Source organism: Cololabis saira, chromosome 16, assembly GCF_033807715.1.
Source record: "Cololabis saira isolate AMF1-May2022 chromosome 16, fColSai1.1, whole genome shotgun sequence".
Lineage (NCBI taxonomy): Eukaryota > Metazoa > Chordata > Actinopteri > Beloniformes > Belonidae > Cololabis > Cololabis saira.
In genome coordinates, this window is record NC_084602.1 from 1,215,848 (window position 1) to 1,242,616 (window position 26,769).

At 45.5% G+C, this 26,769-nt stretch overlaps 1 protein-coding gene across 1 annotated transcript in view; it reads left to right on the top strand.

Moving 5' to 3' along the window:
- enpep (glutamyl aminopeptidase) overlaps positions 1-26,186 on the top strand; it is a 38,368-nt gene extending 12,182 nt beyond the window's left edge. Inside the window, exons 5-20 of the mRNA XM_061744236.1 lie at positions 1-68; positions 3,102-3,215; positions 3,301-3,435; positions 3,588-3,653; positions 3,730-3,795; positions 5,867-6,027; positions 8,948-9,030; positions 9,655-9,791; positions 12,555-12,610; positions 12,681-12,831; positions 13,463-13,536; positions 13,677-13,781; positions 13,882-14,055; positions 21,691-21,831; positions 22,625-22,706; positions 25,463-26,186. The exon at positions 1-68 is cut by the window's left edge and continues 87 nt beyond it. Of these exons, the coding sequence (XP_061600220.1) occupies positions 1-68; positions 3,102-3,215; positions 3,301-3,435; positions 3,588-3,653; positions 3,730-3,795; positions 5,867-6,027; positions 8,948-9,030; positions 9,655-9,791; positions 12,555-12,610; positions 12,681-12,831; positions 13,463-13,536; positions 13,677-13,781; positions 13,882-14,055; positions 21,691-21,831; positions 22,625-22,706; positions 25,463-25,609 (1,760 nt within the window). The 3' untranslated portion in view covers positions 25,610-26,186. The remainder of the gene's footprint in view (positions 69-3,101; positions 3,216-3,300; positions 3,436-3,587; positions 3,654-3,729; positions 3,796-5,866; positions 6,028-8,947; positions 9,031-9,654; positions 9,792-12,554; positions 12,611-12,680; positions 12,832-13,462; positions 13,537-13,676; positions 13,782-13,881; positions 14,056-21,690; positions 21,832-22,624; positions 22,707-25,462) is intronic.
- The last annotated feature ends 583 nt before the right edge of the window (positions 26,187-26,769 follow it).

Below are 26,769 nucleotides of genomic sequence, written 5' to 3' on the forward strand. Positions count from 1 at the left end.
AGAACGAGTCTTCCTCCTACAACAAGCAGCGAGTGGCCAGTGTCATCGCCCACGAACTGGTTCACCAGGTCACTAAACACAACAACTTTCAGCTTTGTCTGCACAACAAAATAAATGTGATGCATGTTACAAACCCTTATAGTTCAGCAACATTTACGACTTCAGGGATACCTGAAGATGGCTGCCAGGTGACGTAGGTCCATGAGGAAATCAGGGGGAAACACAGGAATGTTAGGTGTAAATTAGTTTTGCAGTGTAGTGAATTAGCCCACAGCGCTTCATCTGCAGATGTGCTGGGTCAATAACACCTGCAGGTCAACCCTTTATTTTGATGATGTTTCTGAATTTGAGGAACAGATTTAATCTGTTGTCAGGTCAAGTTTCTTTTAGCCGATGCTAATTTCCAGAGTTAAGGCCCACTTCATCCATGCAGTCGTACCCACTTAACATTTTGCTTTGAGTACCACAATGTTCAGGTCATCCATCCAACACAAGCAGGCTGGTGGAAAATAAAGCTACAGGAAGAAGAACCACATCACACCAGTGCTGAGTTTAGGGTTGATTTTTAATTGTTATTATTAGCTTTCAAAGCTGTGAACGGTTTGGCACCTCCTCATTGAGATCATTGAGCTCATCCAATCAGCTGCTTTTGTAAATGTCCAGGTTAAGAGTTGTTGGGATTTCAGTGCCTGAATTATGGAACACAACTTCCACCCAATATCAGGACTTTTTAGCCCATTATTGAAGACTCATCTTTCCTGCTTGGCTGTAGTCTCAAGTTGGATGTTTTATCCGAACAGTTTTTATTGGGTTTTATTATATTAGATTTTACTGCCATTACATATTATGTCAAATATATTTTCATTGTGTGATGCACTTTAGTTTAAACATGCCAGATAAATTAAGCTGACTTGACTTCACATTCAGGAGGACACAAAAGACGATCCTGGATTTGTCCAAAAGGTCCATAATTAGCGAGGACTCCTGGATCAATATAAAATGGATTAATGAAATCCAATATGTTAATATAGGTTAGTAGGTTAATTAAAGGAAAAACTGACTTCAGCAGTGTGGTCTAAGAGGGGTCTAAGAGGCAGGTTCATGGTTTAGATGAAGCTATTGTTCTTAGCTCAGAGAGTTCAATAGGACAGAAACAGTTCAGCTGATGTTGCATTTAAGATGAAAAATAATTAATTAACTATTTTCTTTGATGCAAACATCCAGACAAAGAGACCAGAGTCCAGAACTGTCAATGTTTAAAAACTCCACAGGGGCTGTTGTTTTTTATGATGCAGTACAAGAGAACATTTCATGCTAACCTGTCACAGCTGATGGAAGATAAGAGGTCTTCCCACCACTCATAAAGTTTATGAACTATCACCAGAAAGATGATCCTGGTATCTTATGGACAATATTAAAGTGCTCTCTCATGCAGCCTTAAATGAACCTTAAACCTCACTGTGTATCAGTGAACCAATGCCAGAGCACTTAACAGGACAACACGTACACGTATGGACATGTTCCTAAACATGTGATCATACAGGGGCACGTACACAGGTGTGTACCTGCCCTTCATGTACACACCTGTACGTACGCCGTGGATATTAACGTCTAGACATCCTTACCACATAGCAGATTTCTACATTATAAAGACAGACTTACTACATCTTTTATGTGATCTTCCATTAAACAGAAATCAAGAAACCCAGCCTAACCCTAACCCCACAGTCAACTTTCAGAATTAAACCTGTAGGTGAACCGCACACACCTGTCGTCAGTTCAAGTGATTTCAATCAAATAAATGTGAGCTGCTGTATTATCAGGAAGGCTCCTGAGGTTCTATCAGCAACACTGCAGGAACCAAGGGAGTGCTGGGGTTAGGGTTAGAAGAGCAGCATGCTGCAGGAACTCCAGGAGGGTTACCCTGGATTCACACTGAAAGCTTCGGAGGCGTCGGAGGGGTTGGAGGCGTCTAGAGCGTCAATTTGAAGTTGAAAAATCTCAACTCTGAGACTCAAAAGTCTCAACTGGGTTCGGATTCCCGAACCCAGAAGCCACAATGCAAGTTGTACTTTCGTGTACACACAAACGTACACTCATTCACATAAGTACAGGAGCAGAGCTGTGCACTAACAAACTTATTTTATCAGGAATTAATATATTTCATCCAGCAAACTGACATTTTTGCTGATTTTACTGCAGTTTTTACCTGAACTGCTCATGTGAAAAACGTAACTGATGGTTGAGGAGCTGGATGGTCCCAACGATTTTATTTGCTGCATCGATCCAACTCCAAATAATTAAAAACCGTGATTATTTATCACAAAACACAGTTTAAACATTATGACCAAATCCACTGGGACCCGGTGTGTTAGCGTTCACCGCAGACAGACTGCAGCTTCACCGGGACCAACGATGATGGTTGATGTTGATCCAGGACCAAACTTGTTAAGGAGCAACTCACTCTTATCTACGCGGAATGCGGAAATAACGCTAAAATATAAAGAAGGTTCCCAAAGTGTGATCCATGGTGAAAGAGGAAACTGAAGATGTGCAGCTATATATAGCTATATATGTACAGTAGACTATATGCACTTTGTTTCCCTCCAGTTCTGCAGCGCAGCTTGAAGGCGTTGACAGACTTTCAGTGTGAATCTACCAAGCAGTGCGATGCAGGCGTCAGGCGTCAGGCGATTTTTGGCGCTTTCAGTGTGAATCCAGCATTAGGGTTAGAAGAGCAGCATGCTGCAGGAACTCCAGGAGGGTTAGGGCTGCTGTCTACATGAGTACAGGCATGCTTCCATCAATGAGTCGTTTTTTCCAAACTGTTTCCTGGATTTGCGTGTGCTTGTGGGATTATTGTGCTCTCTAAGTTTTAATGTACAGAAAATGGCGCTACATCGGCAGGTAACAGGTGAAAAGACGAGCTCATGAACACCTCGTAGGAGCGATGGAGTTAGTCCTGTATATATCATGACTTTAACAGAAGCAGCATTAAGAGGGAGGACAGAAAGAAACACTTGACTTCGACATGAAAGCTTGTCTCTGCACTTTGGATGATCCAGACACTGTTCAGATCCTAAGTGTGCTTTCTTCCCTAGTGGTTTGGGAACATCGTCACCATGGACTGGTGGGACGACCTCTGGCTCAGCGAGGGCTTTGCTAGTTTCTTCGAGTACATCGGGGTGGAGGAGTCTGAACAATCCTGGGGAATGGTGAGTTCTGCTTTAACCTCCCTCCAGTGAAGTAGCGTGTCACTCGGAGGTTCCTGAAACCTGCTTGTGTCCTGTGGTCACCCAGCGAGACATCATGATCATCGGCGACGTGCTTCCTGTCATGGTGGACGACGCCCTCGTCTCTTCTCACCCAATCATCGTGGATGTTTCCAGTCCAGCAGAAATCACCTCTGTGTTTGACGCCATCTCATACAGCAAGGTACGAAACAGCTAAGGGTTTGATGTGAGGTCCAGCAGACGCTTCTCCCTGAGGGGACAGTGTCTCATTTCTGCAAAAACAAACCTTACCGTACCTTAATAGATAGTTCAAGAAAATACTTTGTGTTGCGTAAACTGTCCTCCTATTTCCAGGGGGCGTCTATTCTCCGGATGCTGGAACAGTGGATGGGTAGAGACATGTTCAGAGACGGCTGCCGGGTGAGTCCCGGACAGACAGCTTCAGGACATGTTCTACTTGTCCTCCCGTCATTCATGTTCTCTTTTCTCCCACCAGAAATTCTTGAAGGACTACAAGTACGGCAATGCCAAGACAGCCAACTTCTGGAGCTCCATGGCTGACGTAGGTTTGAACCTTACATCATGCATTCATGTCGGATCCCAAAGAGACCATTAATGTGCGATATTAACGTTTAATATCACCTGGTCCGATGAGGAAGCAGCGGCTCCTCCACCTCTCAGAACATTTAGCTACACCTACAACGCCAATGACAACAGTACATGAACACAGAGTGCAACCATTCGTAAACCTCATGAACCCAGAATTTATTTACAAAAGAACTCAGGGAACATATCAAATGCTAAAACGGAGGAAATGTTCAATCTTACAAAAGACTATGGTCAGTTCACCTCTTTGACCGCTGAGGAGATGGAACTGTTGGGACGGACTGTTTTCCTGTCTGATGTAAGGGTAGAGCTGCTCTACATCTAGATCTTCTTCATCCTTGTTTTCCTTTCATAATGCTGAAGGTCTGGAGTACAGGAGGCCAGTTCAGGACCGGACCCTGAACTGGGCTCATAGGGCCCAATGATAGGGCCCAGTTTTGTGTGATACGTTCATATATAATCGTAAATTGTAGGCTATAATTACGATAAAATGTGCATTGTGCGGCCAGTGTAGCTAATTCTTACTTTACAACTGTCCTGCAGCATAGGCCTATAGGCTTGGCTCAATAAAAGTGAGAATAAATGTAGTTTGATGGGTAGGATGAGGTGTTGTTGAACGTTAAATGACTATCATAAGGGCCCATGGAGAATGCTCCGCCCCCTTTGGACTGAGACCCGCGCTCCGCTACTGACCACAACAACACTCAGAACTAAGTACAGCAAGTACAGCAAAATACTATACAACACACCACAAAACAACACAACCTTGTTCTAATTGACAGTATACTTGGAATATAGAGGTTCACATAATTCAACAAGGGTCAGGTTAGCATGTATATGCAGGTTATTAGCAGGTTTTATTTCCTACTGTGGCTCTCCAGGCGCTCTGCCTCAGAGCTTTGTCACACGGCCTTCCAGCTCGGATAGTGCTTCTTCTATTTTTCTGACTTTGCGACTGCTCTCGGATATATCCTTTTTGAGACCATCTAGCTGTGGTTGCAGTTTGTTTAACACCACGCTGATTTCCTCTCTCATTATTGTGCAAATTAAATCAGGTAGGTACAATTTCACTCATTTCAGAGTTTGTTTTTCCGTCTTTGTCTTTCCTCTTCTGAGGCACAACACTTTATACTTCACAATAGTTTTTAAAGTCCGCTTTTAATCCACATTTCAAGTATGCTTTTCAGGAGCTTGGCGTCCATGCTCTCACACCTCGAACATGCTCACTCTTGAATTGAGTCAACTTATGTTTTTCAAAGACACAAATAAAACTGATTTTAGTTTGTCATCAGCTTAAGCACATTGTGTTTGTTATCGTGACTTAGATGAAGGTCTCTTTGTGTTTTATGAAACCAATTGATTCCAAATGTTCAAACTGTTTCTCACCACTGTGATTCGACAAGAAGGCAGAGCCAAAGAGTGAAATGTGAAAGCTGGTTGGACAAAGATAAATTCTACTCAGTAATAGAAGTAGTTTAAAACTGATCACACGTTTAACAACAGAGACCATGTGGGACATCATTTCTGACTTGTCTCCTGTGAGACGTGTCGGAATTTTGATCGGGGATATATTTGAGATGTTTTGGAGCCCCGCCCACTGGCCACCAGTGGTATTGCACATCACTACATAAACGCTTCCATTTTTCACACTTTATAGATGTGAGATTTACAGCTGAACCTAGATTTTTTTGGGGCTTAGTAGCCCTTTATTGAAGTTGCAGACTGGAAGGGGGTAGAGAGAGAGAATGGGGATGACATGCAGAAAGATGCGCAGGTCGGGATTGGAACCTGCGACCACTGCAGTAGGACTGTAGCCTCAGTATAAGAGCCGCTTGCTTAACCCACTGCACCACCGAGTGGCCCGAACCTATAGCTTTTTTGTCATATACTGTTGAATATTAGTGACACGACTGAATATTGAGTAAAGAAGCAGTAGCAGGTAAAGAAGCCTAGGCACAACTCTTGGAAGTGTTGGTTTGTGTGTGAACTTGTTTGAGCGGTCGCTGGGTTCTCCTGTCTGTGCTCAGGTGAGCGAGCTGCCCATCGCGGAGGTGATGGACACGTGGACCAAACAGATGGGTTACCCTGTGCTGCATTTGTCCGTGTCAGACACACAAGCCAGTCTTACCCAAAGGCGTTTCCTCCTGGACCCCACAGCTGACCCCACCAAGCCCATCTCACCTTTTGGGTAAGTCATATGATTCAAGGAAAACAGGAATCTCAACAGTGACAGATTATGCTTTTCCAGAGTTCCAAGTTCAGAACCCTGGCTGCAGTAATTTGGATGAGCTGTAGGTTCTTTAGAGAGTTTTAGCACAACCCAATAAAAAATAATTACAGTAGTCCAGTGAGACAGCAAGACAGATGCAGAGAAGAAGGAGAGAAAAGTCCTGCAACCAAAGACGGGATGTGACTGATCTCAAACAGAGCCAGAAACCCCACGACTCTGTCTCCTGCCAATTCAAGTGTTGATGCAAATGTGACCCAGCGCAATTCCTTCACAAGGAGGGAAACCTAAAAGAAACTAAGCTTTATGAGACTCTGAGAGAGGATCAGATTTGTTGGAGAGGTGGTGACAGAATCCAACCCCCTGAACATTAGGCATTAAATATAGGGTTTTTGTCTGCAGCCTGGGTCACATGACGGTCTACCAGCACTCTACCAGTGCTCTACCAGCGCTCTACCAGCGCTCTCTTGGTAAAGCCGACATCCGATGTTGGACTTTTGTCCTGAATCATGACCGGGAACACATTCTCCTTTGCTGATTATTCTTTAAAGCATGTTCAAGCACATACAAGAGTTACCACGGAGCAGTTTTTGTTTATTTACCCCTTCAACCTTCATCCCTCCACATCGAGGCGTAGGTACGACCCAAGAGGACGTCATCGTCCGGTCTGATTAAAGTGCTCTGCACGTCTGATCCAGATCCAGCAGCTCTAAGTCATGCACTGTGACTCGCATTGATCTTGTACGACTGCATAGATCGTACAGCGTGAACCCACCATGAGATAGTGTTGTAAAAATGACAACCTGTTGCCACTCTTGTAAAAGTCGCCCAAAACGCCTATCCAAGTTATACCCAAAGTAAATTGAAAGCTGTTCTTGAACCGTTTGAAGTTCATGGATGGTTCTGGTATCAGAATCACTGTAACTACTACTATTATTCAGTAATCTCAGTTTGAACACACTGAAATAGAAGGTTTTTATTTCAGCCGGAAATTTGTTTTGTAACCAGATGTCTGCAGATGAGAGAATTTGTGACTTATTGGTTTTAAAACACACTGAGACACAGCCTGAAGTCTTATCTAGTGCAACTTCAAATTTGATAACAATACCACAAAAAATTAGTATTTTACACATGTTTTTGTAAGACTATGTCTTACAAAGAGTTTTATTATAACAATTATGTCCCATGGGCATAACTTTTGAACCGTTGAATTTACCACGTACATATATATATATATATATATATATATATATATATATATATATATATATATATATATATATATATACTGTATATATCGTTGTGTTCAGCATTTCATTTGCTCTACAATTCCACCATCTTCTGGGCGAATGGTGCAATTGCCGAGGTTTGGAGGCATGACACAAGCCGGATGTGCTCGTCCCGCCCCAACACAGGCGTTCATTCGCTATGAGGGGACAGGAAGCTCTTTTATGGCCGGATGACCTGTCAATCAATGTAGAGCGTACGCTCCATTTTGGCATTGGGGTTTCCCGTCTGAAAACGTGCAGGACGGAGGAGTTACAGACGTGTAAACAAATAACAACATGTGCTTCTCCGACGACGGTCGAGATGAAGAGCGGCTGTTTGTGGATATTTACTGGTATAATAATGTATTTTGGACTAAATACTTTACTGGATAGGATCTAATAGACATTTGGTTTGTACAAGATTTGTAAGATTTGTAAATGACCTAGTTTTGTACATTTTGGAGTGAGTGTGCACTGAATATGGGCTGGACGGGGTGAGGGCGGGACTGCAGAGATCGTACAGCGTGAACCCACCATGGGATAGCGTTGTAAAAGATAAGATAAGATAAGATATCCTTTATTTTCTCCCTCAGTGGGGAAACTTATTTTTGTTGTCAGCAGTACACTTAGCACACACATATAGGGGAGGGGTAAAAAGACTGAAAAGTCAGAAATAAAAAATATATAAAAAATACAAAAAATATATATAAAATATGTATAATCACAGAACATGAACAGTATATACAGTTGGTTGAAAGAAGAAACGGTGCATAAAAAGCAGGTGGAGTGTTGTGAGGTAGACTGGCAGATTGGCAGATATTGCACATCTTATATTATTGCACATCTTATTGTCATATTATTGTCCACTGGCTACTGAGAGCAGGCCTGGTTGTACAGTCTGATGGCAGCGGGGAGGAAGGACCTGCGATGCCTCTCGGTGGTGCATCGTGGGTGACGAAGCTGGTCACTGATGGAGCTCTCCAGGGCTCTGACAGTCTCATGAAGGGGGTGGGAGAGGGAGTGACTTAACCTGCACACCTACCGTGGACCTCTGGGATAAACATGACTCAGGCGGGTTGCTACAGACTAACTTTGTATGTGTACAAAAAGTGTGTAAAAAGGTCTGTCTGTAACTGTCTCCGTCTGGTAACACCATCTTGTCTGTGTCGATGAACGACGTTACTCAGTGTTAGAAGACACAGAAGGAGAGTTCAAGGCTATGGACTCTCCTGTTGTGTCTCCTTTGGTGTCCAACATGAGTACCACTGGTGTACAGACAACAGCGATGATTGATGTAGTTATACAAGCCAATGAACGAGAGACAGAACATCTGCAGATCTTTCTTGGACTTCTTCCTCTTTTATTATTAAGTGTTAACTTCATATCAGCAGTCAACAGACATCAGTTGACATTCCCAGCTCCGGGTTTGTGATCCTCCTTTTTTCTCCCCTGTCGTCACCAACATTCAGACTAACGTTGTTGGCTATTTTACTGAAATAAAAACGTTGAACTATGAGCAGCTGATCTCTGATCTTGATCAAAACTACTGACGTATATTCAGGTGTGTTTGTGTTGTTTGTAGGTGTATTACTGACAATAAACATGTTTTACAGCTACAAGTGGTGGATTCCAATGGAGTGGCACTCCATTAACAGTAACAAGAACATGTCCACAATGTTTGACAAGAACATCCCAGGTAATACAATAATGTTAGTAATAATGTGTACTGCATGTGTAAAGATGGAGTGTGTCTTGTGTGCCACGTACGGTGCTGTTTGAATGTGTATGCATGGTTGATAGTGTTAAAGCGAACGCCGGTGTGAACAGAGGAAGTGTCCTCTTGACTCTGGGTTGTTTGGTGACATCATCAGGAATTAGTTTGCTGTGTTTTCTTCTCGCTTCAGAGCATTCAGTTCAGGAGAAAGCTGTTCAGTATGACAGTCGTAAGCAAAGAAAACGGGTCAACTTGGAAGTAGAACAGAGAAATAGTTGATTGAGTTGTCCAACCAGTTCACATGTGTTTTTGTGGACTTGGAGGAGACGTTGGACCGTGGCCCTCATGGTCTCCTGTAGGGCCTGCTCTGGGAGCCCGAGGGCCTGGGTCGGTTTCTGCAGGCCGGCCAGTCCCTGAACAAACAGAGCAGAGCCGTGTCCACCTTGTCACTAGCAAGTCAGATTTAGGATTTTGATGAGTGGAAGTTTCTGGATGAAAAATGGAACCTTTTTACTTTCCCACCATATAACTGGCTATAAAGTTGTTTGAATAAATGTTTTACTTTCCCTCATGCACCATGCATCTGACTACAGTTTTGACTTTCAGAGCATGTCATCAGTGGCTACTCCCCCTCGGTGGACGGGCTGCTGAAGATCAACAATGACCACTTGGGATTCTACAGAGTTAACCACGATGACCACATGTGGACCACCATCAGTCAGCAGCTCCAAACCAACCACCTGGTAAATCTGTCTTCACATCTGCACACAAAACACCCTCTGAGGACGTCTCAGGACCGTCTCAGGCTCGTTCTAGTCAGTTATTCAGCAGCAGAGATGCAGACCAACCTCTCAGGATGTCTGCTGTGGCTGGAAGTCAGACAAACTAGGGAAGATGTTTTATGAATTTACAGTTTATTGAGCTTTCTTATAGGCAAAATACCATAAAAACATCAAATTACAACTAGGAAAAGATTCATGTGATCTATAGTTGTGAATCCATATAGTTTGTGTAACCTGTTGGTGCTGTTTCCCTCTTTACAGTTCCAGGTCCTCATTTAGCTGACTCTTTTACCTAAAAACACTTACAAGTGAAGAACAACAATCACTGCAGAACAATCAGAGCCATAAAGCCATAAAGTCAATGAAATTAATCTGAAAAGAGAAACATGTAAAATACGAGGTGGAAGGTGCAGTGAGATGTGAGGTGTCAGATCAGTTAGGATGCTAGAAGTTAGGAGAGGAGGTGTCTCATCTTCAAGACTAGAAAAGGACGTCCCTGCTCTGATATCGACCGGTACCTCCTTCCATTGGCGTGGAACCCCAAACCAGAACAGTCTGGATCGTCTGAGTGGGAGTGGCAGACACCATTCCAACGGGAAACGTCATGATCAGGAGAAGAAGTTTAAGTAACCGGCTGCTGATCCAGAAGTCCCTTTGTAGGCAAACTTGAGTGACTTGAACTTTATTCTGACGGCAGAAGCAGGGCCGGTTGTATAGAATGATGACTAGCGCTGCATCTCAGATCAGAGGGGGTGCACATGCCTGGCATATTATTCAACACTAAATTATGCATTTTCCCATAATTTCAAGTGGAATGATACCAGTCAAAACAAGAATATTTAAAGTGTATTTCAAATGCTTTATTGCAGCGAACGTACGGTGCGCGTCGCCGCGTACCCTACGCCGTAGGCTACGCCGTAGGCTACGCCGTCAATTTAACGCGGAACCATAAATCAGGCTTAACGCGTGCGCATTTGTCAGTTTTCTTTTCGTCTTTTCAACTGAGCATGCAAACACATAAACTGAGGGTGCAATGCTGATGCACCCTCGTAGAACCGGGCCTGGGCAGAAGTAGCGGGTGGAATTCTGAAAGAAACGGTGGAAACAGAACCCTCTTTGGCTGGTTGAACACCAGACTCACGGGCGGGTTCTGGACCATCTGTACAGGTTCATGGTGCTCGCTGGAAAACCTGTCAGAAAAGCAGCATGGTAATTGACACGAGGAACCATGACCAAGAGTTGTGAGGTACATTGAGGGGGGTGGCCTTCTTGATGCCACGGTTGGAGGACAACTGGTCGTCATGACATCCAGGTGTCCCACAACTTTGGCAGGGCAGAGCGATGAAGGTCCCACCACAGCATCACAGCCAGGTCCAGGTCTGATTTGGTTCACCTGGGTATCTGAATATTTGTTCATTGTTTTGTTTGCCGTCATGAACAGCCAGTTGCAGCTCCCTCTGATGTCCGTGCACGTCACCTACAGTCATTCTTCAGCTCATCTCAGCTGTTATGGGAACGCCAGCAAACTGGAAACCTCAGCTGTGTCACACACTTCAAGTTTAGTGTCAAGTCCTTCCCATCATGTTTATTCTGACACACAAGTTACTTTCCATCTGAAGCACTTTGGTGTTGAACTTGGTTGGTCTTGCACACATTAATAAATCCTTTACTCTCACGCTCCTCTGGGCTGGTGACCGAGCACCCCTCATGGTCCATCAGACTTGGCCTTTGTTGGAATACCGTCATGTAGGCGGCAGTAGTTCAGGTGGTACTGAAGCTGAATTGGGCTGAATTGGGCCGGAGCTTCGGGAGCTGCGTGCTGGCCTGCGGTCCCCACCCCTGGTCATCCCGTTGCTGCTTCCACCTGCCTGCTGTGCTGTTGCCGTCCCTGACCCACCAGTCTGGCCCTCGGCAGGAGGGTCCCCCCTTATGAGCCTGGTCCTGCTCAAGGTTTCTTCCCTCCTAAAGGGGAGTTTTTCTTGCCACTGTTTGGCTTAAGGTTTTTCTCCCACTAGGGGAGTTTTTACCTGCCATTGTTTATGTAATAACTGCTCGGGGGTCATGTTCTGGGTATGGGTCTCTGGAAAGCGTCTAGAGACAACTCTGTTGTATTAGACGCTATATAAATAAAATTGAATTGAATTGAATTGGTAGAGCGGGTTGTCAAATGATCGGAAGGTCAGCGGTTCAAATCCCGCTCTGTCCCAGTTTGCTGTCGTAGTGTCCTTGGGCAAGACACCTTACCCAGCTTGCCTCATGTGAATGTGTGTGAATGTTGGTGGTGGTTGGAGGGGCCGTTTGGCGCGATATGGCAGCCACGCTTCCATCAGTCTGCAGGGCAGCTGTGGCTACAAATGTAGCTACCACCACCAGAGGATGTGTATGAATGAATAATGGTCTCTGTAAAGCGCTCTGGGTGCCTTGAAGGGCGCTATATAAAACCAAGTCATTGTCATTACAACGTTGCTCTTCTCAGACAAGCTGGTCCAGTCTTCCTCTGACTGTCGTGGACTTCAACATTTAATATGTTCAGCGAAACCCGCAGGCTCTGAGATGCTGTTGGTTTTTAATTCCTTCTTGTATTGCTCTGACCGTGGAACACATCTGCTGGAGTGTCCACTCCTGTGAAGATTAACTGCTGTGTTGAATGTTGTTCCACTTCAGGATCATCTTAGCTTAGCTTCTCTAAGACCATTGCTGATGCCTTTTCCCTCTGTTTAACAGGAGTTCGATGCAGCAGACCGGACGAGCTACATCGATGACATATTTGCTCTGGCCAGGTAAACAACCCTGCACATTCACCTGCATATCAAAGACAGAGTACAGATTTGGTTTCATCCAACTGCTCAGGGCCGACGTTGTGAATTACGGGTACGCCTTCAATGTCACCATGTACCTGAAGAATGAAAGCGACTACATCGTGTGGGACCGTGTGGCTTCCTCCATCACCTACGTCCGGGACATGCTGTCCAACAAACCTGAGCTCTACCAAAAGTTCCAGGTGAGCAGGTTGCTCAGGTCTCAGGACATTTAGGTCTCTCAGGTCGTTCAGGACGTTCAGGACATTCAGGTCGTTCAGGTCGTTCAGGACGTTCAGGTCACTCACCGCAGGTCTGGATCCAGACCTCAGCGGTCGGGAGAGGAACTGCCGGTCTGGATCCAGACCTCAGCGGTCGGGAGAGGAACTGCTATTATTTGTTACCAATCCAGAAGTCAAATCTGCTTCTGTCTGACTGCCAGGCTTGTTCGTTTTACCGTTTCCGGGATAATGGAGGTTGGGCTGAGTCAGTTCCTGTTGACAAGCCTATCCCCCACCCCCCGAAGGTTGCAAGTAGACCACTTTCATAGACAGAAACCTGTCTGTCTGTCCAGCTTTCTTTGTACAATCTATGATCGTACCGGGTTCGGAGCCGCGACGGCTGAAAGGACCGCGGTCCAGGTCCGCCCTGCTACAGTTCTGAATAAAAAGTACAAATTAGAATTGAATGTTTTTGTGTTTCTGCTGACGTCCCATCAAACATGAGCTTTCAAATGTTTTGAACTAACTGTTTGTAGAAAGTCTGCTCATCTTCAGAAGGGTTGAGTGGGTCGGCATCGTTTCATGCTTGCCTCCTGTGGTTATTAATTGTCAGGCACTGTTTCGGGATCACGTGAAGACAATCGCTACAAAACTGGGATGGAGTGACACGGGAGAACAGATCGAAAGGTACGGCAGCAGCCTGTTTGACAGAACAGAGGTTGTTCTGAGTGTGTGGAAGTTTTCATAAAAGCTACCTCTTGGTTCCTGTTATCATGAGCTGTTGCTTGTGAAACGTGTTTCATAAAGTGGATGTTTGTGTCTGGCAGGTTGCTGAGGGAGACTGTGCTCGGCATCGCGTGTCAGATGAGAGATCAGGATGCTCTGAACGAAGCTTCCCGCATTTTTGACCAGTGGATTGCTGGAACTATCAGGTTGGCTTTCCCAACCAAACATTTTAATTGGGTTAATGTGACTTCCTTTTGTTTTAAAATGTTGGTTTCAACTGTGGTATCCTTGATGTATGACCTGCAGCAGTGTACCGGTGAACCTGAGGCTGCTCGTGTATCAGTATGGCATGAAGAACTCGGGCAACGAAGCCAAGTGGAACATAATGTTCAAGAGGTACCAAGAAACAACTCTGGCTCAGGAGAAGGACAAGCTGCTGTCTGGGCTGGCGTCGGTGGAGGATGTGGATCTCCTCTTCAGGTCACTTTAACCTGTCTTCTTCTCGATCACGATCACTGTACTGAAAATATCCTTGATTTCATAAAAGGTATAACATCTCGTGTTAAATTAGGTTAAATTATATAAAACCACAAATGTATAATTAGCTCTATAGTCTTCTGATTGACAGCTGGTAATGGTGAAGTCCTGACTGTCATCCCTTCAGCTAATTAGACTGATCTTGTTCCGTTTTGGTCTTTTTTCACAGCTCAGCCATCGAGTTTTGTGAAAGAACTAAGCACGCTGCAACGTAGCTGACGATTAAAAACACATGTCGCCAATTATGCATAGAAGTAGTACGTCATGTTTGTTATTTCATGGTAAAAATGTAATATAACACTCAAAACTTTGTTTTGTTTATTGTACTTTTACGTCCAAGTAAAAATGGTTTTGTTGCATCAAACAGCTGTTTGGTCTCCAGAGGGATGGGGCGTTGTCCCTTTCCTCATTTACCACTGGAGCCCAGAAGGGACCAAACGATTCCCACAGCAGTGTCTCCCAACCGTGTCCCTTGGGGCACACAGTCCTGCATGTTTAAGATGTTTCTCTACTGGACCCGTGTCAGCAAGTCATCAAGGTCGAAACGTCTGTCCATGGTCCACTGATTTGAGCCAGGTGTGATAGATCAGGGCAACATCTAAAACGTGCAGGGCATTGTGCCCTGTGAAACACCGGCCTGCTAGGAACTTTTATTTAGGGTTTGTGGGAAGGTAATGTGTCTTCAGTTGGCTGTAGTTTGCAGTTGGATCCACTAGATGTCCCTGGACCTTTCATTCTCAACTTTTGACCACTGCAAGGTGGTGAGAGCGAAGGATCTTTGCTCCTCAGAGGGCTAGCCTATCCCATTACGCCTTGCAAGGGTTAAAGAGCAGATATTGTGGGATCTTAAACTGTCACATGTGGAGTTTATAGGCCGCTCAGCTGTCATTTTAAGAGGTGCACAATTAAGTTAGCAATAAATAAGTTTTGAAAGAGCAGTCATACTAGGAGATTCCCAATGTTTTTTTTCCTGCTAACAGAAATATTTCATCTGCAGATTGGTTCTCAACATGCAGCTATGACCATGTTGAGTCATCCATGCCCCTTTAGACCAGATTTAGTTCAAAAAGAATGTGACAAGTAAATTTTATTAACGTATAGCCCCTGGAGATGAATCCTCTCGTTTTCGAGGGGGTCCAACATAAAACAGACAACACATTACAAAACAGTCACATACAACATACATACGGTAATACATAAGGCTCTCACACACAAACCCACCCACACCCCAGTCCCCAAGACCTACCACACGTGAAGAACACAAGTAAATACTGCATATAACAGTAATAACAACAAGAACAACAATATTAATAATAGTCATTGTCATCATCATTATTATACAATATATGAAGAAATAGATACATTATATATAAAATATCCATCTATCCATCCATTTTCTGCGGCTTTCTGCAGGTCTGGGGGGCAGCTGTCTCAACAAAGATGCCCAGACTTCCTTCACCCCAGACACTTCCTCCAGCTCTTCCTCCAGCTCTTCCTACAGCTCTTCCTCCAGCTCTTCTGAGGGGAGTCCGAGGGGAGTCTGAGACGTTCCCAGGCCAGCCGAGAGACATAGTCTCTCCAGCGGGTCCTGGGTCTTCCCCGGGGTCTCCTCCAGGAGGGACATGCCTGGAACACCTCCCTATGGAGGAGGGACATGCCTGGAACACCTCCCTAGGGAGGATCCAGGAGGATCCGGTACAGATGCCCAAGCCACCTCAGCTGACTCCTCTCAATGTGAAGGAGCAGCGACTCGACTCCGAGCTCCTCCCGGGTGACCGAACTACTCACCCTATCTCTAAGGGAGCGTCCAGCCACCCTGCGGAGGAAACTCATCTCGGCCGCTTGTATCCTTTCGGTCACTACCCAGAGTTCATGGCCATAGGTGAGGGTAGGTGCGTAGATTGACCGGTAAATCGAGAGCTTTGCCGTTCGACTCAGCTCCTTCTTCACTACGACGGTCCAGTACACCGACCGCATAATTGCGGACGCTGCACCGATCCGTCTGTCAATCTCACGCTCCATCGTTCCCTCACTCGTGAACAAGACCCCGAGATACTTGAACTCCTCCACCTGAGGCAGGACTTCTCCACCCACCCGGAGAAGGCACGCCACCCTTTACCGCTGGAGAACCATGGTCTCGGTTTTGGAGGTGCTGATTCTCATCCCTGCCGCGTCGCACTCGGCCTCAAACCGCCCCAGCACATGCTGAAGGTCCCGGTCCGATGAAGCCAACAGGACAACATCATCCGCAAAAAGCAGAGATGAGATCCTGAGGTTCCCAAACCGGATCCCCTCTGGTCCCTGGCTGCGCCTAAAAATCCTGTCCATAAAAATTATGAACAGACCCGGTGACAAAAGGCAGCCCTGCCGGAGTCCAACATGCACCGGGAACAAGTCTGACCTACTGCCGGCTATGAGAACCAGACTCCTGCTCCGATCATACAGAGACCGGACAGCCCTTAATAGAGGGCCCCGGACTCCATACTCACTGACCCCCCACAGAATGGCACGAGGGACACGCTCAAATGCCTTCTCCAGATCCACAAAGCACATGTAGACTGGTTGGGCAAATTCCCATGAACCCTTGAGCACCCTGCGGAGGGTGGGAGCTGGTCCAGTGTACACGACCGGGACGAAAACTGCATTGTTCCTCATGAATCCGAGGTTCAACTATCGACCGTATTCTTCTCTCCAGTACCTTGGCGTAGACTTTCCCGGGGAGGCTGAGAAGTGTGATCCCCCTATATTTGGAACACACTCTCCGGTCCCCCTTTTTAAAGAGAGGGACCACCACCCCGGTTTGCCACTCCAGCGGTACTGTCCCCTTCCTCCATGCAATGTCGCAGAGGCGTGTCAACCAAGACAGCCCTACGACATCCAGAGACTTGAGGTACTCAGGGCGGATCTCATCCACCCCCGGATGGATGAGGACGTCCCCGAGTCCTCACCCTCTGCTTCCTCAATGGAAGGCATGTCAGTCGGATTGAGGAGATCCTTGAAGTATTACTTCCACCGTCTGACGATGTCCCCAGTCAAGGTCAACAGCTCCCCATCCGCACCGTAAATGGTGCCGGCAGAGTATTGCTTCCCCCTTCTGATGCGCCGAACGGTCTGCCAGAATTTCCTCGAGGCCGACCGAAAGTCTTTTTCCATGGCCTCCCCGAACTCCTCCCAGACCCGACTTTTTGCCTCCAGCACCGCCCGAGCCGCGGCTCGCTTGGCCTGCCGGTACCTATCTACTGCGTCAGGAGTCCCACAGGCTAACATAGCCCGGTAGGACTCCTTCTACAGTCTGACGGCATCTTTTACTTCCGGTGTCCACCACCGGGTTCTAGGATTGCCGCCACGACTGGCACTGGAGACCTTGCGTCCACAACTTCGAGCCACCGCGTCGACAATGGAGGCAGAGAACATGGTCCACTCGGACTCCATGTCCCCCGCCTCCCCCGCCTCCCCCGCCTCCCCCGGGATCTGAGAGAAGTTCTCCCGGAGGTGAGAGTTGAAGACGTCCCTGACAGAGGGCTCAGCCAGACGTTCCCAACAGACCCTCACAATCCGTTTGGGTCTGCCCGGTCTGTCCAACCTCCCCCTCCGCCAGCGCATCCAACTTACCCACAGGTGGTGATCAGTTGACAGCTTAGCCCCTCTCTTCACCCGAGTGTCCAAGACATGCGGCCGAAGGTCAGATGAAATGACAACAAAGTCGATCATTGACCTCCGGCCTAGGGTGTCCTGGTGCCACGTGCACTGATGGACACCCTTATGTTTGAACATGGTGTTCGTTATGGACAAACTGTGGCTAACACAGAAGTCCAACAACAAAACACTGCTCGGGTTCAGATCGGGGAGGCCGTTCCTCTCAATCACGCCTCTCCAGGTATCACTGTCATCGCCCACGTGAGCGTTGAAGTCCCCCAGTAGAACAATGGAGTCCCCAGTTGGAGCACCATCAAGTACCCCTCCCAGGGACTCCAAGAAGGCCGGGTACTCCACACTGGTGTTTGGCCTGTAGGCACAAACAACAGCGAGAGACCTTTTCCCAACCCGAAGGCGCAGGGAAACGACCCTCTCGTTCACCGGGGTAAACTCCAACACGTGGCGACTGAGCTGGGGGGCTATAAACAAGCCCACACCGGCCCGCCGCCTCTCACCCTGGGCAACTCCAGTGTAGTGGAGGGTCCAGACCCTTTCAAGGAGCTGGTTCCAGTCCTGGAGGGTTCAGAACCTTTCAACGAGCTGGGTTCCAGAGCCCAAGCTATGTGTGGAGGTGAGCCCGACTATCTTTAGCTGGTATCTCTCAACCTCACGCACAAGCTCTGGCTCCTTTCCCACCAGTGAGGTGACATTCCATGTCCCTACTGAGAGGGTTTTGATCCAGGGGTTGGTTCGTCGGGGAACCCCGCCACGACTGCTACCCAGTCCACATGGCACCAGCTTATCACGGTCTTTCTTGCGGGTGGTGGGCCTACGGGAAGGCGGGTCCATGTCGCCATTTCCGGGTCCCATGGGCGAAGACCTGGTTACCAGGCGCTCGCCTTCGAGCCCCAACCCCAGGCCTAGCTCCAGGGAGGGGCCCCGGTGACGCCGATCCGGGCGACGTAACGGTCCTTGTCAAGCTTGTGAACCGCTCTTAGTCTGGCGCGTCACCTAGAACCTGTTTGCCATGGGAGACCCTACCAGGGGCGTAATGCCCCCGACAACATAGCTCCTAGGATCACTCGGGCAACACAAACCCCTCCACCACAGTAAGGTGGCTGTTCAAGGAGGGGGTATATAAAATACATTTAAAAAAAATAAAATGAGAAGGCAATACCACTAGAGGCGACCACATGGTTTTTTGAGGTTGGAAAATAGTGAGTTTTTCAAGAAAAGTAATGAATTAAGTTTTCTTATATTGATGGGTAGGTTGTTCCAGTCTGATGGGGCTTTGAACTTAAAAGCACGTCTGCCAATTTATTTAAATGTCAAAGGAACGAAAAAGAAGGGTTGCTGAGTGTTTCTGAGAGAATATGAGGATGTATATGGAATCAAATATTGTTTTAAGTAAGATGGATAACTAAAGTGGATACATTTGAATCTGAGTTGGAGCCAGTGGTATTGTCTTCTTGAGCTGAGGGGTAACCAGTTTAGTGATTGGTACATGGAGCAGTGGTGAGTTTGGTATGGGCACCGTGAGACAAATCTACAGAGACTGTTGTAAATGACATTGAGGGGTTGAAGATGTGATTCATTAGTGTTCTGGTAAACAACATCAGAATCAGAATCAGAATCAGAATAGGAATCAGGTTTAATAGGTCAGTTTAGAAAACTGCATAATCTAAAATTGGTAATAACAGTTGTGTGACAATTCTGTTCCTTGTTTGTAGAGTGAAACAGTTTATTGAACAGTAAAGGATGCCTAAGTTGGGATGTAATTTAGTTGTGATGGACTCGATATGATGTTTGGAGGTAAGTAATGGGTCGATCCAGAGGCCGAGGTGTTTGAATGAGGTCACCTGTTTAAGGAGTGAGCCATCGTTAAAAAGAATATTGAGATCTGCGTTATTTCCAAGACCTAATCTGGTACCAAACAACATTGAACATGATTTATTTTTGTTTAACAATAGTTTAGTTGATAATAGCTAATTCTGAACAGTAGAAAATTCACTTTGTAGGGATCTCTCAATTACTGATGTATTATTACCGGATGTATATATTACTGTGTCGTCTGCGTATAAATGTATTCGACAGTTAGAGCAGGTTTTTGGGAGGTCATTAATAAAAATGGAGAAAAGGAGTGGTCCAAGGGATGAGCCTTGTGGCACTCCCTTCTCAACAATTGTGTATTTGGATCGGATTCCATTAAGATTAACACACTGACGTCTGTTATGGAGATATGAGTTGAACCAAAGAAGAGTTTCTAGAGATACCAATTGAGTAAAGTTTGTCCAGTAGAAGGTAGTGATCAACAATGTCAAAAGCTTTAGTGAGATCCAGAAATATTGCACCAGTGAGTTTACCATTTTCAGAAGCTGTAAATATATAATTTGTGAATTTCAGAAGAGCTGTGGTTGTTGAGAAATTTGATCTGAAACCGGACTGGCATGGAGACAAAATATTGTTTTCAGTAATATATTGTGATATGTGATTGAGTATAAATTTTTCAAAAATCTTTGCGATGGAGTTGATAATGGAGATTGGGCGGTAATTATTGACTTCGAAGAGCAAGTTAATAAGGAGAGGTTGTATAAATCACAGAGGGGCGACATTCAAATATGGGCTGCTAATTTAATACATCTTGTCTCCATGCCGTCTGGACCAGATCCACAGTCATTCTTCAATTCATTGATTACATTTTGAACTTCAATAGGATGTATCTTTTGGAAAGAAAAACATGAGCTTCTACATGGAGAGCCACATGAGGAGATGAGTCAAACACAAGGGAGTTACCTACAGAGGAGAAATGCTGATTAAAAATGTTGGAGATAGTTAGGGGATCCTGGATGATTTCATTATTTTGGCAAATCTTGGTGGTAATATTTGTTTGGGGTTTGTTAAGGACATTATTAATGTTTTTCCAGAACTGTTTGGGGTTGTGCATGTTTTCAGAGAGTTGATTTTTATAGCAATCTGATTTAGCGTTGCATGTTTTTGTCTTACATACGTTTCTTAAAAGTCTATATTTTTCCCAGTCAGGAGCATCTTTAGTTTCCCTGTATTGCTTCCACAATTTATCCCGTGATTTAAAAAGATTCACCAGATCAGAGTTGATCCAGGGAAGATGTTTACCTTTAACTTTAATTTCCCTCCAGGGGGCGTGTTTATCGATTACATTTGTGACTTCAGAGTAGACTTTGGGCCAATCCCAATGTTCACCCTACTTTCTACCACTAGCCCTCACTCACTACCACTAGGGCCCTTGTAATCTTCCCTAGGGATTGGGACACCACTTGCTACGTCACTGCGTGGTTTACGTTCGGGTACGTAAGCGACTGCGTAGTTACGTTTGCACATACGTCACACCATATCAGGAAGCCGACAGCTAAAAGCTGTTTTAATTTCCGCTGTAGCGCTGTTAATATGCCACTTTATTAAGTTTTAATATTTTTTCAGGCGTAGAAGTAACCGTTAAGATCCCCAACCTGGGCTCAGTTTATCCAAATAACGCCTGTTAAGAAATTTGATGTGATGTTTTCGGGGATGAAAACAGCCGCCGGCGATTTATGGTTCCGCGTTAAATCGACGCAGAGACTACGGCATAGGTTACACGGCGACGCGCACCGTACGCAGCGCGTCGCGCGTAACCTACGCCGTAGGCTCTGTATTGGTGTAACGCAGAACATTAAATCAGCCTTTATTCTGACGAGATCTGAAGATACAATGCAACAACGAGCAAGCGAGTGATTATGTACATTCACTGAGTGAATATTATGAAAGTAAAGTATATATTTCTCGCTAGTGCTAATTTGCTAATGTAAAAAAACATGTACTGAGACCATCAGGTGAGTTTAACAGGACAGCGTTCAGTCAGGACGTAACTTCATGTAAGATGTTGTGCTTTGGGAGGATGAAGAGAATGACCTTTCATCTGCCCAACAGGCTCCTGGAGGCAACCAAAGATGAGTCTTTGGTGAGGAGTCAGGATCTGTTCACCGTGGTGCGATACGTGTCCTACAACCCAGTGGGCCAGAGCATGGCCTGGGACTGGGCCACGCTGAACTGGGACTACCTGGTTGGCAGGTCAGTGTCACAACAACGCTGGGATATTTTATTAAGGAAGCCGGCTCCTCCTCAAAATATACTGGATCTCAAAGCTGCATCATTCTCTTTGCAACACCCACAAAATTATTTGTAGATACGCAATCGTCCCTGGTAGAGAACTCTGAGCATGTGCTAGTCCCCGACCCACCGATCACTTTTCTTTTCTCTAACATGATCACAGTTATACAGTGGACACACCTTTGTAGGAACACTTTAGCTGTTGGAGTCATAACAACAATGTAGCCACAAGCTTCTCCTCCTTCCCCCTGGGTTACCATGGATATAATTCCTGCCCCCTGCCAATGTAACTCAAGCTGTTCTGAGATCTTATGAGCACTGAATGCAGACAACTCCAGAGTTACATTTGTATTTCTTCAGCTCACAGCTATGTGTAGAAAAGGACATCATCTTTCACCCTTGCAAGGTGCTAAGGCGCGAGTCAGAATGACCCAAACCAGCGCGAAGATCCTCAGGTCCTAAGGTCCTAAGGTCCTCAGGGGGCTTGCCTATCCCTTAACACCTGGCAAGGGATGGTATAGGAAAGATATATGTGTCAGGCCCAAACAGGAGGCAGGACTCAGACGCAGAGCAGATGTTTTAGGTGACTGTTTATTCACACCTCCACACAGAGTAAACCATATAGGTACAAAGATAACCAATCAACATAATGCGCTCCAAAGGAAGGAAAACAAAGCTAATATGTATAAAACCTAACTGAGACATCTTTTAGAAATGTTTATTTTGTTGATGGTATTTCTTACCTTATGAGCAGGTACACCATAGATGACCGCTATCTTGGCCGCCTGCTGACTCAAATCTCCACGACCTACAACACTAAGCTGCAGCTGTGGAAGGTGAGCACCCCCATGAAGCTTGACTGCTGGTTTGAATGTTGGTCAGTGACTCCACTGTCCAGTGCCTGTGGTGTTCCTCCATCACCGAAGAACCCGTGGTACTCCGTGGAGAACCTCATATGCTTTCATACCAGATGCAACCAGAGGTTCATCAACGGTTTAGAAAAAGACATCCCTTTCTCCATCCCTGACAGTAAAGTTGAGCAAACATTTCATGTTGTTAAGAGGTTGGTTTGTTTGGAGAATATTTTACAACTGTCTTCAAAGTCAGAGGTTTGCTTGGTTAATATTTGGTAGAGGTGCCGGATTAGCCATGTAGAAGTTTTCTGTAGGACTCGGGCCAGTACCTTCCCTCTGTGGTCCACTAATTTGGAGGTATGTTTGAAGCATTGTCCATCTGGAAGACCCATCCACAACCAACCTCTAATTGGTGGCTTATGTCTTTTGATATTCCTTCATTATATGAACAGACTCTTCTTTCCTGATGATGTTGTCTTGTCTGGTCTGTGAAGTCCAGCCACTGCAACAGGTCACTCCAAGCTCGAGGACGCAGAGGAGACGTTTCAGAGAGACGATGTCAAATTGATCAAATGTGCTTCTGAAGAGAAACATTGCCCACAAAATAAAAACCACAATATCACCCAGAAGAATTACATCGCAGGTGTGAAAGCCTACATTGACTTGCTGCTATACATCCATTCATCTATCAACTCCCACTTCCCTTGGTTCACGTCGTAGGGGCAGCAGCGAAAGCAGACGTCTAGACAACCTTCTCTTAGGCCAAGTCCTCCAGCTCTTCCAGGGGATCACCAAAGCATTCTCAGTCCAGACAGGAGATGTCATCCCTCCAGTCTGTCCTCCTCTCAGTTGGACATGCCCAAAACACCTTCCCAGGGGAGGCGTCCAGGGGGTACAAGCCTGTCTAGATGCCCAAATCCCATTAGCTGGTTCTTCTGGATGTGTAGAAGCAGCGACTCTACTCCAAGTCTCTCCTGGATGGCTGAACTTCTCCGCCTGCCTCTGAGAGAGAGTCCAGAACTGCAGAGGAACCTCATCTCAGCTGCTTGCATCCTCCATCTGGTTCTTTCAGTCACTACCCACAGTTCCATAGGGGAGAGAGTCTCAGCTCTCTCGTCAGTCCACATGACTGCAGATGCTGATCCACCTGTTGATGTCCTGCTACATTCCTCTGTCACTTGAGTTGATATTAAAATGATAAAATGATGTTAAAAACAAATGAACATGCAAAGTAATCCCGCAAAAACCAACGACTGGAGCGTAACGGCCTTGAACCTCAAATTAAAGGGGACCTATTATGACATCTAATACCTATTTTAAACAGGCCTTGAATGTCTTAAAAACAAGCTTTTAATTGTTTTTAGAAATGCAGCCTCTAAGCCATGTCTTTATCTTCCCAGTTTCTAACCTCATTATCTATGTGGGATTCTGAGTGGGCGGGGCTATGATAATGAGGCTCTGTGCTGATTGGCTGCCTGAATTACGCGATACACCGCTACGAAAAAATGGCGGAAGCTCCGGCCGGCAGAGTTAGTTGTGGGGACTTATTATGGCATCTAACGCATCGCTCTTGTCGTTACGTAACGACGGGAGCAGAATCTTATTGGCTCGTAGATCCACATGACACTGTTAGGCTCATCAGGGCGGCTGTACAGACACTGCAGAATTTGGTTGCTTTCCTCCTTCTCTGAGTTGGCAGGCTGAGGGGAGACCACTTTATATATGTTAAAGCAAGAGAAAACATGTTTTCATAATAGGTCCCCTTTAAGGTCTTTGTCTCCATGTGCAGCTGTAAACTGTAATCTGTCTTCTTTCTGCTGGTTTGGGAGCATCGCCTTCCTCTCTCTGCCTGGTCTCATAGCTTTTGTTGGTACAGTACATGTTTCCATGTGGACTGTGATATTCTCCTCCTGGTCTCAGCAGCATTTTTACAAGGTCTTTGGTTGTTCTTCTGGGGATCATTTGCAAATTTTCGACCAATGCTGGTTCATCTCAGGAACACAGAAACCCTCTCCTTCCTGAGTGCTTTAATGCTGCGTCTAGTTGTGTCTTATTGTTTGCACGGATGGAAGTGGGACTTTCAGGCATCGGGAAGCTGTACCCAAGTATGAAAGGGGCTGGTGAAGGTCCATGATTATTCTCTTGGTTGGTTGATCTATTTTGGTTTCCCCTTGTTGCCATGGAACAAGACAGTCGTAATTGAGGCCTGATGTGAAATCAACCCACAGACGTTGTCTCCGATGACCTCAAACCATGTTGGTGACTTCTAATGTTCAACCATCATCTTGTGGGATTGTCCAAGCTGCGTAAGGCTACAGTAAACTTCTGACCTTGGGGAGAGTATGTTTGGTTTTTTTTAACTGATAAAATATTGTTAATTATTTTAACATTTTTTAAATAGAAACATTTGGGGAAACCTGTCTGACCTGGACCAGGAAAAGTCTTCTTTTGAACATTTTTCTGTTGCAGCTGCTGCATGTAGATGATCATATATGTCATATAGATTATCAAATTGATCATAAAGATCATATAAGATCATATAGATTATCATATAGATTATCATATCTGATCATCATATAGATTTTCATATAGATCACATAGATCATTATATAGATCATATAGATTAGCATATAGATCATATGGATTATCATATAGATCATATAGATTATCATATTGATTACCGTCCTAGATGTCCTGTAAATGGAGGGTTCAGATTTTGGTGCATCTCTGTCCTTCAGATGGAGCATTTCTTCAGTCTAACGGCGGATGCTGGTGCCGGGGCGATGCCCAGGAAGCAGGCGCTGGAGACGGTGAGGAACAACATTGAATGGATCAGTAGAAACGAAGCCGAGATCCAAGCGTGGCTGCAGAACCACGTGGGCTGAAAAGATGATGCAGTGACACAGAAACAGAACCACCGTCTCTGCTGAGTCCTGAAACCTCCGACACATTCAGGGTGAAGCGGCTGTTACCCCATTCGTGATCAGACTGATTGATTGACAGCAACAGAGACATCAGCCAAAAACACCAACCTCACAACTGGATATTGTCACCAGCAACCTTTTCCTCCTTTCATTTTTTCTCTGCTTCGTTCAGGCTTCTTAAAACGTAATCTTGTTTTTCACTTTCATCAAAGCAATATTGTAAAATATTAAAGGAATTAACTTCTAAAGAAAATCTGAATAATTGTTTCTTTCGGAGCGATGCATAAAAATATTTATGATGTTAAGATTTGAGTTAAATCATTTTAAATTGGGGGTGTTGGACCGTCTTTCCTGTGCTCGGAACTCGACGGATCTCTCAGATACGATCATTTTCTTCAGTTTCTTCAGTTTCGTTTCTGTACTTTGTGAAGGAAGACCACCATCTGCAAACGTGCTCACATAATAGTGCACACGTGTGTTTGTAATCGGCGCTTCCACGAGGACGCTCACTTGAAAAAATAAAGTTTTCTTAAAATGTCTCTGTGTCCTGTTGCTCAATTTATTTAGAGGTTTGGGTTGGATGAAGGAAAATGTTTATAGACATGATAAGAATAAACAAACCAACACTGGAAACACCTCTGAGTCACCTTTGATCTGAATCCTACTGACCATCTGAGAAAACATCTGGGACATGCAATCTGGAGAAGACACGTTTGTTCAGGGGGACCAGAACACTTGTCTTCAGGTGGACAAGTGTTCATGGGGACCAGAACACTTGTCTTCAGGTGGACAAGCGTTCACAAAGAAAAGAACAACTGTCTACAGGTGGACAAGTGTCCATGAGATCCAGAAAACCTAATTACAGGTGCACCAGTGTTCACAAGGACCAGAACACCTGTCTACAGGTGGACAAGTGTTCAAAGACCAGAACACCTGTCTACAGGTGGACAAGTGTTCAAAGACCAGAACACCTGTCTACAGGTGGAGCAGTGTTCATGAGATCTAGATCACATAATTACAGGTGCACCAGGGTTCCCTGGGACCAGAACATCGCCCTACAAGTGGACAACTGTCCATGAGGAACAGAACACCTGTCTACCGGTGGACAAGTGTTCATAGGG